Source organism: Azolla caroliniana, unplaced genomic scaffold (genome assembly GCF_043228905.1).
Source record: "Azolla caroliniana isolate FFs.n. ecotype wild unplaced genomic scaffold, voAzoCaro1.0.p SCAF_16, whole genome shotgun sequence".
NCBI classification, from domain to species: domain Eukaryota; kingdom Viridiplantae; phylum Streptophyta; class Polypodiopsida; order Salviniales; family Salviniaceae; genus Azolla; species Azolla caroliniana.
Genome location: NW_028230451.1, coordinates 686,620 through 702,989, shown reverse-complemented (window position 1 = coordinate 702,989; position 16,370 = coordinate 686,620). Strand labels below are relative to the sequence as shown.

The window sequence follows — 16,370 nt, the reverse complement described above, 5'->3', positions numbered from 1 at the left end:
GGAGTTAACTCCCTGATGTCGTTTGCGGTGCTCGGACCGGCGTATACCCTTTTGATGGCGAATCGGGCAAAGATTGTTGTCGGACACCGCCGAGCCTCACACTCACTTTATGGGTTTGTCGGAAGATATTCTCTTGTCAAGCTTTACGAGTTTGTCAAAAGATGTGGGTTTGGCAGACTTTGATCTTTCGTCGAAAGATGTGAGTTTGGCAAACTTTGATCTTTCATCGAAAGATGTTCCCCTTATCGAACTCTGATCTTTCAACGAAGGATGATCTTTCGTTGAAAGATATCCTCTTGTCAAGCTTTACGAGTTTGTCGAAAGATATGGGTTTGGCAAACTTTGATCTTTCGTTGAAGGATGTGGGTTTGACAAACTTTGATCTTTTGTCAAAAGATATCCTCTTGTCAAGCTTTAAGGGTTTGTCGAAAGATGTGGGTTTGGCAAACTTTGATCTTTTGTTGAAAGATGCTTCCCTTATCGAACTCTAATCTTTCGTCGAAAGATGGTCTCTTGTCGAACTTGATCTTTCGACGAACTTTGAGCGGGAAATTTGAATTTTTTGGCGGCAACGGCCATTTCGTGTTCCGTAGGATGATCGTAATCAGCGAGAATCGCAGTGATTATTCTTGCCCTACAATGACTAAATTTGAACAATGCTTAGCGTTAACCGAACGAATAGCTTGCTAATGTTCGGGACATTAAGAGTGAAAAAATTAAAACTAAAAGAAAACATAAAATTAACTTAATGAAAATGTGAAATAGTGAGAATTTTAATTGACACAAATGATGGTTTCCTTTCGATTTCTTCCCTTGTTAAGTGGGTTGCCTATGAGTGTTTGCTCACTCAAAGTTGGCTTCAATCGTCGGTCGTATCCCCGGCAGTGGCGCCAAATACATGTGGTGGATCTATGTATCGACGCAGTTAACTCCTCGATGTCGTTTGTAGAGCTCGGACCGGCGTATACCTTTTTTATGGCGAATCGGGCGAAGATGGTTGTCAGACACCTCTGAGCCTCACACTCACTTAGCGATTAATAGATGATTAAGCACGATATCTCTCTTGCTCTCTCAAGCTCGCTCTCATAGACAATAGGTTAATGAATATAGACGATAGGAGTAATGAATGTTTTTATTAACCCTCTTTGCTAAGAGGTCTAGCACCAACAAACAAGAGAGATTAGTGTTCTCTAGCTAAACACCTCATTAATCTCTCTTAAGCTGAAAGGTTACAAGGAGGAGAGGGAGCTCTAGCTCTTAATCAATAGGGAAATCTTTACAAATGGAAGAACCCTTACAAAGCCACCACCATGTGGTTTATATAGCATTATAATTTAGGGTATGGACCTTTCACACTTGGATATCCCTTAGCCCTTTTTCCTCTTGCCATTTCCTCTTCATAGGTCCTTTACCCATACTACGTCCTTGTTGATGCGCTCTTCTTCATGACTGGTTGTGGTGCAATCAAAGCGCTTAACAATAGATAACATTGAAATATGTAAGCTCACAATAATTCAATGCAATATAATTTATAGAGTGGTGGGTGGCTTTCGTAACTTTCATTTGGTATCATGGATTAAGTAGTGTTTGAATTCATTCATAATACCTAATTGTGTTGAGGATGTGTGTGTGGGTTCAAGAGGTTTCTATGGTATGGTTTTCCGATCATCAAAACATCGTACTGCTTTGATGGCAAAGCTACCAATCTTTTTTTTATAGAAGATTAGTGCATGTGATAGAATGGGTTCCGATGGTGGATTATAAAGATTTATTAAAACAACATCCAATTTGGGTGACTATTGATTGTAATAACTCATTTTTTGGGGAATCACTTCTAGAATTGATGTCTCAAATTGGTAAAGTTTTGGTTGCACCTCATGCTAATTCTTGGAGCAAATGTAGATTTTGCATGTTATGGGACACGAGTTGTAAACTTCCAAGATGGTTGAGTATAGATACATCTCAATTTGGTCGATTTCGTTTTAAGCTTCACTAGGAGGCTTTTTGTAGGACGTTGTTTTAAATGTGGTCAATTGGGGCATTTTATGGCTGAATTCAAATATCATGGTGGACCATCCACAAAAAATTATGTCAAACAAAAAAATAAGGAAGATGTTGAGAAGAATATTGTCATCTCAATGGTTGATATGGTCATGGATGAGGGAACATCTCATGGATTTGTAGAATGATTTGTAGAACATCTCATGCCAGTGCACAATATTTCGTGACCTTCATAGATTATTATAGCCTAAAATTGGGGGGGTCAAACTAAAGACAAAGGACCAAGTATTGTCCGTCTTCAAAGAAATCTAGGCAAGAGCGGAAAGAGAATACGGATTAAGGCTATCCGGAAGGATAATGGAGGGGAGTATAAAGGGCAGTTCGAGGAATATTGTCGGTCATAAGGAATCCAGCTAGAGTATGACGGGAACTCAAGGCGCCTTATACGCAACGCTCGACCACAACCAAGCTTGGAATCACACACAGAAAACGGAAATAATGAACGACACGAAGAAGAGAAAAATACGCAGGATGTTTACGTGGAAAACCCAAACTAAGGGAAAAACCACGGCAGCCCACAGGCTGCAAACTATCACTATGTTGGAATGTACAATAGTGAGTTCACGGAGGCACCGACCTCATGCTCACGATCTTCGCCACAGTTGGCGGTTACAACAAAGGCAATAACCTCTTTCTCTCTCTCTCTCTCTCTGTACACAGTTACGCGCTCTCTCTCTCCTTCTGTACACACAAGAAATGACAACGACAACGGTCTAAAAGTTTTCCCTAAGTCATATTTATACTAGTATGACTTTTCGGCTATTTACAAATATAGCCTCGATGGACTCTCAGAAACATATTTACGAATATGTCTCTTCATCCGGTGAGCATTTCTCACCGGGTCTGCGCCATCCAACTCTCCGTAGCCAGGTACTCCTCATCCGGTTCTCATCGGGTCTGCACCATCCGGCTCTCCGTAGCCGGGTACTCCTCATCCAGTTCTCACCGGGTCTGCACCATCCGGCTCTCCGTAGCCGAGTACTCCTCATCCGGTTCTCACCGGGTCTGCACCATCCGGCTCTCCGTAGCCGAGTACTCCTCATCCGGTTTCAGCCGAGGCACTGTTCTTCTCTCTTCCATCCGGAGGGACCTGTCTCCCAATAGAATACACAGTGCCAAGGACTCCTGAACTAAATGGCATGGCCAAAAGAATGAACCGGACCATGACAGAGAGAGTCTGATGTATTCTAGCACATGCTAAGTTCCCGAAAACCTATTGGGCAAAAGCGTTGAAGACAATGATCTATGTAATAAATAGGTCTCCCTCGATTCTCATAATGGTGATATCCCAGAGAGGGTGTGGACAGGCAAAGATGTGTCATATTGGCATCTGAAGGTATTCAGTTGCCTAGGCTATGTACATATAGCTAAGGACTTGAGGGGGGAAACTTGATCCCAAGAGCTGGCCGTGCATATTTGTTGGTTACAGTGAAGTTGAATTCGGTTATCAATTGTGGGACCTGATCGACAAGAAGGTCATCAAGAGCCGAGACATAGTCTTTATGGAAGAAAAGACTATTGTTTACTGGGAAATGGAAAAGAAGGGATCAACCCCTCAATCAAGCAAAGGAGAGCAACCAAATGAGATACACACCCAGTCGGCCAGAAGCCGGATGCTAGCCAAAGAGCTAAGTGGGCCGGTCAGATCAGACAAGAAGTCGGAATAGCCGAAAGAGAACCGGAGGCCGGATCCGGATAGGAATTCGAATTGGACTCAGATGAGGAGCCGAAAAAAAAGAATGAGGCAGACCCGATTGATGAGAACTAAGATAGGAGATACCCTCTGAGAATTAGGAATGCCCCCTAGAGATTTCCGAATAGTGAAGATGTATTGTTAACCGATGAGAGGGAGCAAGAAAGTTATGCATGGTTTATCTTTTTCTGGCTCTTCACAAGCATTATCTTTGTTTTAGAGTTGTTGGCACTTAATTTAGTATGCATGCAAAAAAATTCCAATGCCTTCATAAACTTTTGCACATCCTCTAAAGTATTTGCAAAAATCACTACATCATCCGCATATAACAAAAGCATGATATCTATAGTCCCTTGGCAACTTCGTCAACTACTTCTTCCATTAAAAACTTGGAAACCATTTCTTATACTTCATCAATGCATAGACCAAATAGAGTTGGTGAGAGTGGGTATCCTTCCTTAACACCAATAGTGTTATTGAAAAAAAATGAAAATCTATCGCCTAGCAAGCATATATTCACTTGGCACCTCCAGTTCTTCTATTCACCTCCAAAGATACTCACGAGGTACCATATCAAAAGCTTTCTTGAAGTATAGGAAGCAACATATATATTTGTACCTCTCAAGCAATTTTCCTTCCTTAATACTTGAAGGGTGACAAAGTCATCGATGGTGCTATGGTGTTTTCAAAAGCCAACTTGTCCATAAACTCTCTTACCATTTTTTTAGCCCATGCAATTATCTTTGATTCCATTATACATCCAAATAGTTTTGTCATTATCGAGCCAACTATGAGGGTTCAATAGTTGTTTACGTTATCTACATCTCCACCTTTATGTAAAGGTTTGATCAATTTGTATTACAATCATAAGACATGTCATGTTGCAATGCATGATCAACAATATTACTTATCCATGCATGTGCTTCTTTTTCCATTCATTTGAGTATTTCAACATTTATACATTGAAGATTGCTTGCTTTTCGAGAGGCCAATTTCGTAAGTCCTATGCATATATCTTCAATTGTAAAGAAGGGAGACATGTGTGAAAGAGGACCATAACACATCATTTTTCCGGCAAGATATAGCTCATATAAATTTTTAAATGCATAGACAAGTTAAGAAACGTTAAGTACCATAACTCTCCACACGTTGTTGCGTAAACGTGCATGCACGTGCTACATGAGCAGGACCACGAGGGTCTTGGACCAAGGAAGACGCCAAGGTTAGGAAGAGTTAAAAGGGGAGTAAGTCGAAGACTTGAGCTTGTCGAAGGCTTGCTCTTGTCAAAGAAACCTTAGTCAAAGGCTCTTGTCAAAGAAACCTAGACGAAGGCTCTTGTCGAAGAATCCTTAGTTGAAGCCTCTTCAAACACGATCAAAGCAATGACTCAAATGATGATTAGCGCGCGATTAGGAAATATACATGAGATCAAAACAAAAACGTGAGCAAAATATACAAGGGATAACTTTACAAATTAGGGTTTACAATTATTAGAGCTAGAATACGACGACTTCGATGGTTTTTACAAAATGGTCATAAGATTTGAGCACAAAACGAAAACGAAACGAACGAAAGGAAGGCTATGGAGTTTCCGATGAAGGTGAGTGAAGTCAGTTGTTGGAACCGTGACTACAACCGTTGGCTACGACACCCGAATGGCGGTGTAGTGCACTTCATCTCCCTCCAACAACCGGAGCGCGAGGTAGCCCTACCCTTTTCTTGAAGTCACAACGTGTAATGTTCTCCACCGTGGAGAAGAAGACCAAACCACCAAGGTAGACATAAGTAGGTAAAACCCGAAAAGTCGAAAAAGTAGCCCGTCTAGAAAAATACTAAACAAAAAACCTAAGTTACTCTCGACTCCCACGATGATGAAGAAGAAGAGAAAACAAAACAAAAACCTAATGTTACACTCCGAACCAAAATGAGTGACCTCAAACCCTAATGGTCCACCCTTAAACCTCAAAATGGGCGACTTCTAATGATACCCCTCAAACCACAAAAGGGACCCGAAAGAAGCACTCTTCTCCTCCTTTTATAGAGAAAAAAAGGCATCTAATTTCGGCATTAAATGCATCCCTTCGTTTCTTCGAAAAAGAAAAGGGAATAAATCCTTTATTCATGCTCCACTATCAAATACTCAAATTCTATACCCCTGCAAGCCTATTGAATAGCTCTAACCATTATGTTATTCTCTTTTATTTTTCTATTAAACCTTTTTGTTATATATATTTATTTCTGTGGACTACCAATTTTAGAGAGGTAGAGGAAGGGGGGATACACAAGGTTATGAAAGACAATGTATTAAACAAAACCAAGTATAGTTATACAAGGATAAACCAACAACTTAATAAGTGTGGGATTTGTTTATATATTATTTTGGTATATATGAGTAGTTTGAACCAAACTCCAATGATGGGAGAAAGATTAAGATATCAAAGAGGATCCATTCTACATGTTACCAAGTATGTCTCATAGATTAATGTAAGGGTGAATTTTACACATACATGCCCCAAGGAGTGTGTGGTTAAGTTTCACATGTCAACATTATCACCAAGCACGCTTCCAAGAGTCTTGTCCCAAAGTATAGTTATTCAAAACCATGCGAGTCTCAACGCTTGCTATCTATATGCTAATATAAATCAAATGTCCGTGGTCAAGATGGTGTCACAAATAATATGTAGAAAATCCTCAACCCCACACAAGATCATAATAATTAGCTTGGTCATATCTCCCATAATGGTACAAGCAAAATTCTCATATGTGAACCTCATCAATAGAATTTGTAACAAAACACCTCAAATTATTACAAGGCTTGAAACATCGAAGGAAATCGTGTAAATAAAAAATGATAAGTATCATAATATTCACATTTGATGAAGTTGTTAAACAACAATGACTTTGACATCAAGAACGTGCCACCTTTTCTATACCACACACTCCTGAAAATGTTGAACAAAACAAAGTAATACAAGAATACCTATGACAACTTTACACCCAAAGACTTGAATCACATTGGGGGATCCTCTTCCCACATAGATGTCCTAATAAAAAAATCATTTCATAACATTCTCATAGGATATTCATAAAGAGACCAAGGTACATAGACATCTACATACCCCATTGAGCTTTCAAAGCAATAAGCCAACTCAAATTTCTGTTTACCAACTAGAAATTGAAAGTCAACTACCAGCATGCATATCTAAAACCAAAACACTTTGCAAATTATGTGGAGGTATTGAGAGCGAGGAAATTTGTGTGCAAGCGTCGCTCTTACATCCACATAAGAGAGAATTATACCACCCTCTTTGCCACATGCATGATCATATCATGGATCTTTAGGAAACTTAGAACTTTTATTATTTTTCAGTACGGATAACATCAATTAACCCATTCTCATAATCATCATTCATCTAATAGTCTATTTCTACCTCTACTTCCATGTGGTGGTCATGAAGAATATGCATCATGTCTAAATAATCCGAACATCAATCATCTTTGTGCTTGTTTTATGTATGGTGATCAATCTCTACATGCATATGATTACAAGGATAGTATGTATATATGATGTTTCAAAAGGTATCGCCATGGATTACTTGAAAGAGTATTGCCTTTAGTACATGAAGAGTATGGTAACATGTCAAGAGTTTCCCAAAATGTTGCACTTTCAAAAAAAATGGTTCATTGACTTATAAATGAGAATCCAACATATAATGACAACTTCCTTTCTTTTTTTCTTCTATTCCATCTCTCTAAGATGTGAATTTATTCACAAAGTTACTTAGAAATGTGAGTCTCATATACAAATATGGCCTCCATCCCATCTTTATTCTCTTCCGTCTCTTTGCAAGAGAACGCAATTATATATGTTATCAAACATCCCATAGATGATCCATAAAAGCTTGGAAGATTGCAAATATACCATTTGAAATGTTACCATTGGAGCATGCAACAGTACTACATTTGTTGAAACTTTGTTGGGCTAAATAGCTAATCAGATAAGGTTTTGCAAGTGGTTGTCATGATCTAGAAACAGTTGTTCAAACCTTGATAAATCACCTTCATCTATGATCCTTCTTCAGCGACATATGCTAACACAAGACAAAACCCACTCTTATCAGAAGTTCATAAATGAGATCCAATGGGAAATGTGGATGTTTAGAGTTGAAACTTGGTTTCACTACATCGTTAATAAACTGAGGTTTCACAATTAGTTATGATCAAGAGAACATTCACTAGCTCCATCTATTCTGCAATGAGTATGCAAGCTACTACATAGTTTGCCACATAAATCATTTGTCTCATCTACCTCAGAGACATACGATTGCACAAGCCGTTATAATTATGTAGTACTGTGTGTGTGTGTGTGTCACAGACTCACAAGTATTACATTATTTGCCTTGTAAATCACCTTTGTCTCCATTCCCTCAGGGACATAGGACCACACAAAAGGTAAATGCCACTATCATGAGCATAAATCTATACATATATTAGAGAGAAAGATGTGAGTTTCCCTGGAGTCACGGCTGCTGAAAATTGTTCTGAAGTATTCACTTAACAAACCTTAAGAAACTTCGTTCGAAGACGTTATTAACATTCCCTTGATAGAAAAATCAGTATGGGAACTATCATATTCATATGGCCAGGGAGCTGTCGAACTTTAAGGCCCTAAAAAAGCAATAAATTTCTGACAAAAAGTTATACATAAGCTCACTAACACCATCTGACGCAGACCTCAATAACGAAATGAGGTCTATTAACACTCGGGTTAAGCACAACATTAAGTGAGCAAGTCCGGATCAGGTGCAGCAGATTTAGATAGTGAGGTTTGTGCACCAGAGCCTGATACTAACTTTAATGGTAAATTTCAATGCCAAAACTGAGCAAAGGTAACTTTCCCCCTATCTTTAACTACTTTCATCACTGTATGTTCACATAATGACAATATCTACTCACTATTACATCCAATTTTCGATTAGTGCATAATTCCCCAACAGACATCCCACCTGAATGCAAACAGGCAAAATGTAGGCAGCATATTCATTGCAGCTTTTGACAACCGCGCATGAGATTTTCACTGCTTTCAGGAAAACATACAAGCAAAATATTGACTTGAAACTCCCAAAGAATGAGATTGCTCTTTATAATATCGTACAGCCTTTTTGCTTTCACATTTGGAGGAAGAACTCTACTTCCGGCAGCAGTCTGCCCTCATCAATCAAATTGCTGCCTGAGGTGCATTTCAGTTTCACTCTTCCACGTGGCATGTGATGATTGACCTTTGACACGTTTGTTCCGTTCTTTGTCCTTAATTTTAGATCCTCGTCTCTTTGAATCTGCATCATTGTGTGAAAACTGACGATCTTTACAAACTGGGCACACCAAGCCTTCTTTGACAGCAGAATACGTCTTCGGAACACCACATTGCAGGCAGACCCTATGTTGAAATTCAAACATGTCAGCTATCCACAACTAAACCAGTAGATTCGCAGGAGATGATAACAAATGAATGGAAAATGCAATACAAAGAATGCACCATACAGACCCCAAAAGTTTTGCAGCATCATCAGGAGGTGGCATCCCTGCAGTTCGTAGACTTCTAGATTCTTCTCTCTCTTTGCTTTGATCACTTCGAACGCGTTCTTGCAGCCCAAACAATTGTGGCTTTGATTCTACAATAGCACCTGGAAACATTTGGCAAATCAAACCAGAAAGTCACAACCAACAAAATTCATTCAAAAACCAGAGAAAAGAATTACCATATGTTATTCAATTTACCAGCAGGAAGATCCTTTTGAGGCCGTGCAACCAAGGTTTTGGGGGTTTGAATTGGTACAAGGTATCCCATACTGTCTTTCAGATAATCTGGAGGTCCAGTTACCTACAAGAAGTAAACAATGGCAAAGATCTCTAAGGATAATGAGAACACTAATAATACTTTGTTTCAAATGCATCACTAATGCGTATATCTTCATCAGAACAAACCCAGAATTGACACCATGAAAGAAGCAATGATCATATTTTAAAGTAGTTAACCGAGAATTGACTTGATGAAAACAAAGTAATAACCATAAGTTTATGTGAATGACGGAAGAATGAAAATCTTTTTAAAAACAAATGCAAGGAAACCAACGTAATGAGTGTATGACTCCATTATTAGTAGTATCTGAAACCTTCAGCGAAGTAGCGCACTTTAATACTAACCACCCTACAAACTCTAAAATTTGAATGCATATTTTTACATAAAATTTATAGTTTGCATAAAGACACTAATGAATGTTAGAGAATAGCCTTTCTGCAGTATGCTTACGAGGTGGTAGAGAGATATACGGAAGTTCCCAACCAATTTTTGCAACCCAGAAAATGTTTATGGATTCTCATTTGTGAAAAACTTCGAACTAAATGGAAATTTCCCTTAAAAAATTTGGAGCCTTACAAATATCCATAAATGTTTTTATTGACGTAGCCACTAGTTAGTATCACCACATGCACATACATTATGTAGTATCATGCAAAAGACAATTAATCATGAGTTAATACATTCTGATGCATATGAGATACACACTGACAAAACAAAAATGTTCTTGTATGCTCTATGTATTGAAAGGTATATCTTACAAGGTAATATAACAGACAACTCCTTGAGCTCACTCTTGTTTGTCTGCAGTCTTAATCTCTTATCATGCATGTCATATATTTTGTGTCATGGTTAGGCTACATAGATCTTCAACTAGTTTCAAAACTTTCACTTAGGCTAAATTAGAATGACTGATATTCATTATTACGTTTTATAAAAGAAATAAGTGTTTTTTGATTAGAAGCTAGTCGTCGTCATTTTTGAAGTTAAGGTTTTGACATGTCAAGGATTGAACCCAGGTTGCTTGCTATGGAATCTCAAGAGTTAATCGAGCCAGACAGAGACAGGCACTGTTGAAGAAGAAGATAATAATGATAGGTGAACCAATGCTCATGCTGATGAGGGTGGCTGAAGTAGCTGGCTTCATCTTCCTCGTTGACATCTGCATTTTATGCTTGTTTTTTTCTGCAATGACCTTTGTGCACAGCCACTACCACACCACTTCATACTGCAATCAACCATATCCCCATGCCTCTACCTTCCTCCTTAATACTCCACACCATTCAACCCTTGTAACTCTAAGCAGCCTTACCAAGCATTGCCAACACCCCTTCTCTTCTTCAGTTCCTGTCGTTCTCCACACTATAATTTCCTCCGATTGCTGACTAGAGTGCTGTCCTCATCACCTATGCAACAGTGATAGTTCACATCGTTGAGAATCCACTAGCTCTCCCTAGAGGTGATTTTCATGCAATATATGATACAAGAGTCTCCTTATATAGCTAAACGACAATGCATGTCAAGTTCAAACATCTCCACACAGGAACCAACATGTAACATCTATCCTGATAATTTTCTTCAGCTAGGTTCCTCACTCTCGTATCTATAGGATGTCACAAGAAGAGTAATTTGATTAATGAAAACCTTTTTTTAATGGAATTCTACATGTCATTGCGGCGGTTACTAATCTGAATATATGGAGCAAATTACCTGCTGTACAAACTGGAAATAGCAAGAAGAGTGGATTTTGGATTAAATTACATCACCTTTGCGGGAATCCTGACCAATCATGGTCACTAATCTTCATATACACGGGACCACAAGTAAATCTATCTCGAACATTGGAGATTGGGTAGAAGGGTTAGTAAACGTGGTTCTCTAAGTCACCATCCAATTATTCTAAACATTAGGATCATAAATGCAAACGCATCTCTGAAATAATTGAGCATTGATCCCGAGATAACAGATAATGAATCTATATACTTCAAAACTATAAATGCAACTATCTTGAAGATAGCACCTAAAATGGTGGTTAGAGTTCATAGCAATGATTCTGACACCACTGGAATGTATAAATGGACGATGAATTTCTAAGGTAAGGTATTCCAGGTTCTTCCTGTCCACTTCTGTCACGTGGATGGATAGTATACTGATTTGTTAACAACCATTCTGTCATGATCATAGCTGCTTTTTTGGAGCATGCCGTTAAAACATTATAATGTCTGCTTCAAGGAATCTGCAGAATGCACTTATTACTCTTACTGTTCTGCATCTCTCTGAGATCAAAACTCATCCAGTGCTTCCATGGAAACTGTTGCAATGGCAAAGAACGCAACTGATATATGTGGACTATGCCAACAACACTGTACAGAAGGCCTGGTGATAGCGAGATCAAGTAACTTCCAAAATAGCTCCCCCGCCCTTCTATATATGTAACACACACACACACATACATTATGGCCACGGTGCTGACTTGGTATTCTAGGATGACTACTCCCCTGGGTTGTATGTATCTCGTATCGCACAGCTGCTCTGATAGTAATGTTCATTACTAAGGGAGCTCTTTCTATAGTTTCAGTTCCAGATCGATGGGCGTTTTTATTCCAATGGGTTTAGGGTTATATACTGCATGACTGATGACACGACTGTAGGAGTTTTGGATGCGTAACATAGGCCATGTCCGCCTCTATTAATGCGTGTATGCATGTAATCGTGGCCTTACCTCAGAGAAGACCATGGCGGCTGAAGGTAGCAGCGATGAGGAAGAGCTGAGAAGCGAGTCAATTGTAGAACAAACAGAAGAAATGGTGGTTTGGTGTTGAGAGGTGGGAATAGGCGTGGCTGTGGATGTGGCTGTGGCTCCACCACCATCAGATTCAGCATCGGAAGACTGCAGCACCTCCGCCTCTTCTTCCTCCTCCTCCTCCTCCTCCTCTGAGGAATAAGCTTGCACTAGAGCGAGGCTCATGTCTGCTTCCTCTGATCGTGATTAACCCTAAAAGCCAGCCAACCTCTGTAGCCCTGCCACCGCCGGGTGAAAAAAAGACAGAGAAGAGATGCGGCCGACCTTTAAAGTTTATTTACACCTTCCTTCCAAGTTCCGCATACACGATGTTTTGCTTAGTTTTTCAATTTCACAACACCGCTCGATACTTTCTTTCTTCGTTTATCCACCAAAGCTTGATCGGTCTATTGGTACGTCACAACATTGCAGTGCGTCTGCTCAAGGAGCCGAAAATGGAACCTCAGTGCATCTGCTCGAGGAACCGAAAATGGAACCTCAGACTCCGTCCGTTTAAGGATGATGAGAGGGACCCGGTTTTCTTGTTTGGATATTGTTGTACGCATAACCGTATAGACTAATTCTATAGTTTGTTTTAATGGGTTAACGTCTGGATTGGATTGTCGATAAATATCAGTTATCCTAGGATTTGGGAGAAATCCATATGGACATATGGGAATATACGGTGGTGTAAGGACTACATAACTCGAATTGCTATCCCTTCTTTACGACATTTGAAACATTGTCGAGACTTTATTGGTGAGGCAAAGCTCTCTTCTTTGAATATGTTATTCAACAACCAGGGTATTACATATGGTTACATTGAAGATGGTGTTACGTTGATTTAGCATTTCCCGATACTTTTTTTTTTCCATAAAAAATATGCTCCATTGGTATTAAAATTAACAATGCCAAAGGCAATCTACAAATTGTACATAATAATTTCCACTCCATAAGTATATATCGTAAAAAAAGGGACCAAATAATGATGGCATTTGTTATGGCCTCTGAAAACATCATGTTGCAGCCAACATTGGTTGAATGTGATTCCACATATACTAAAGCTCTTTAGTATACCCATATTCAACCTATAAACAAATTCCTGCGGTCCAAGTGAATACATATCTTGGTGGTAATCATGGCTAGTAGTCTAAAAACTCCATGTTTGCATTTGGTTCCGCATGTACTAAAGTTGTTCACCATCACCTGGTTGTCCAATAGTTGTTCCCGTTCGTTGGCCTTTAATTTTCCCTTGTGAATGTCGTTTTGTACCACTTAGGTAATACAAAACTGCTCTCTCCAATCAAGCCATTGAGGTAATCTGCTACTTCTTGGCCGTAGTCTTCTTCAAGCTGACTTTCCAAGCTCATAAATCTGTCCAACCTCTTGTATCTTTGTCTGTCTTTTCCCATGCAAGATTGAACCTTCCTCGGCTGTTGCCGTTGAAAACACAACACCAAAACAGTCCCTGCAGCACCTGTCACTTTGAAGCAACCATGATAATCTCTACCAACTCAGAACAGCCATACATTGATTAGACCATAATCTCATCACAACCATTCTTCATTTAACCCACATCAGTCATGTCTCCGATTAACGTCATTGCCCAAAAACCCCAAAAATCTGTGATAAGAATAAAATCCGTCTAAAAATTCCTCACCCACTCGTGATGATTGGCTTCGACCCTCCCCACCATCTTCACTCATCCTCACCACAAATATTTCTTCCTTTAGTCGACATCAGCCATCTCACCGATTAACCTGGTTCCAATGTCCACGCATATCCTGTATAATCAACAAAAATTTAGGTTAAAACATGTCCTCACCCACTCCTGCACATTGGCTTCGACCCTCCCCACCATCTTCACTCATCCTTAACACAATAATTCTTCATTCAGTCGACATCAGCCATCTCACCAAATACCACGGTGGCGTCCACGCATATCCTGTATTGATCAACACAAAATTAATGTAAACATTTCCTCACCCACTCGTTATAGTCGGCTTCACCCTCCCCACCATCTTCACTCATCCTTAACACAGAAATTCTTCATACAGTCGACATCAGCCATCTCACCAATTAACACGGTGGCAATGTCCACGCATATCCTGTATTGATCAACACAAAATTAGTGTAAACATTTTCTCACCCACTCGTTATAGTCGGCTTCACCCTCCCCACCATCTTCACTCAATCTTATCACTTTCACACAGAAAAATTCTTCGTTCAATCCACATCAACCGTCTAGCCAATTATCGTCATGACCAATGTCCACGAAAAAACCTGTATCAATAACAAAACAGTTAATCTCAAAGTTTCCTCACTCATGATAGACGGCTTCGACCCCCCCGCCATCTTCCCTCATCCTTATCACAAAACAAAAAATTCTTCATTCAGTCCACGTCAGCCCTCTTGCCGATTAACATCTTGCACTGTTGACGAAAAACCTGTATTAAAAACAAAAATTAGTGTAAAAATTCCCCACCCACTCACGATTGTCGACTATGACCCCGCCACCATACCCCATCCTTTTCTCTTACACATTCTTCCTTCTTTCCACATCAGCCCTCTCGTCGAATAGCTTGTTGCCAATGTCCGTGGAAAACCTGTATTTACAACACAAAAACAGTTTACACTTTCCTCACGCACTCATCCTAAACGGCTGTGTTCAATATAAATGGCGCTGGTGGCGGAAACAACCATCGAGGTGGAACATAATTCCACTTTACATCTTCCCCTGTTGCATCCAAAAAAATAGGAATGGTTGACCAGACTCTTCTAAGTCGCTTTCTTTTCCGGTTAGGCCCATTTCCACAACCCTTATAGCTATCATATTCACCTTTAACTATATTTACCAATAATTCCCAGAAAGATTTAACTTGATCCACAACATTAGTATCTTCATCATTATATATTTTAGAACACCTTGCTTTCCAAATAATCCATAAGGCCAACGAGGAAATAAAGTTCCAAACATAACACCTAGAAAAGAACTTGACTCCTTGCAAGGAGCTATTCGTAACGTACACCTGAAAACTTTTCACATGTAAAGTCAATGATGAATTATGATAATGATAAAAAACAGTTTCTTGATCCAACGTACCCCAAAAGATTGATAAGCATTTCCCGATACTTATGTGCCAATATTCCTTGTCAAGGCACTCTTAACACATTTACACTAATTTTGGATACTCAAATACTTCTAGTCGACTTCATAGTAAGTAATTTTACAAAGTTAGTGATCCCATATGGGTCCAACAACATCAACTTACACAAATTATAGAGACCAAACATCGGTGTTGTACTTTGGACACATTGCAAAAATTTGTTCAAAATTATGTATGATTGGTAGGATCATTATTAGAATGACTTGAATGTTGCTTATTCAAAATCCAAGTTGTACTTCCATGTTTTATAAAAGAGATTAGTTGCTTAGTTTGAGAAATTCCTTTGTCGTGTCCGAGAACAAATGTAACAATATATGCTTGCCTTTTATTGGAAATATTTGGGATCAACTCATTCTAACGTTTCTATTTTCTAAGAAGAAAGATGACGGGAATCCCATTTGAGTAGTGTTTGTTCATACCCTCTGATGTTTATGGGATGATAGTCATTGCCTCTTCATAAATGCCCTTCAACCAATCATCACATTTGAGCCATCATACATACATACATACATACATACATCTTGCAAAGAAGGTATGTGCTTGACAACCAATCATCACATTTGAGCCATCATACATACATACATACATCATGCAAAGAAGGTATGTACTTGATAACCCTCTTAAACATATTGCATGCCAAGTCCAACAATATAGAAGACGTATCCTCCCATGAGAAATGTTGTAGGGCGGAAACAAAAATTGGACATCCAACATTTATTTCGTTCCGCAAAAAAGCCTTTTTTCAGGAAGGAAGTATGTAGTGAGTGAGTGAGATGCGGGTAATGTTAAATGGCATACCACCCGCATGCA

The 16,370-nt window shown here is 39.2% G+C and overlaps 2 protein-coding genes across 3 annotated transcripts in view; both read right to left on the bottom strand.

The window, feature by feature from the left end:
- Nucleotides 1-16,370, bottom strand: part of LOC147853417 (DNA-directed RNA polymerase I subunit RPA12-like) — an 89,135-nt gene that overhangs the window by 51,498 nt on the left and 21,267 nt on the right. The gene's annotated exons all lie outside the window — the stretch shown is intronic.
- LOC147853419 (plant/protein) lies at nucleotides 8,598-12,594 on the bottom strand. The gene is made up of 4 exons (XM_087332584.1): nucleotides 12,334-12,594; nucleotides 9,533-9,635; nucleotides 9,300-9,438; nucleotides 8,598-9,191 (listed from the first exon to the last, which is right to left on the bottom strand). Exons 1-4 carry the CDS (start codon nucleotides 12,577-12,579, stop codon nucleotides 8,969-8,971), a joined length of 711 nt encoding a protein of 236 aa, XP_087188710.1. The 5' UTR covers nucleotides 12,580-12,594; the 3' UTR covers nucleotides 8,598-8,968.

What these genes read in the sequence shown, in the direction of transcription:
- LOC147853419 (XM_087332584.1), bottom strand. Translation starts at nt 12,579, where the DNA reads ATGAGCCTCGCTCTAGTGCAAGCTTATTCCTCAGAGGAGGAGGAGGAG. An exon ending in CCGCCATGGTCTTCTCTGAG is followed by an intron (nt 9,636 to 12,333) that starts GTAAGGCCACGA and finishes TACTTCTTGTAG; the next exon opens with GTAACTGGACCTCCAGATTA. An exon ending in GATGCTGCAAAACTTTTGGG is followed by an intron (nt 9,192 to 9,299) that starts GTCTGTATGGTG and finishes ATTTCAACATAG; the next exon opens with GGTCTGCCTGCAATGTGGTG.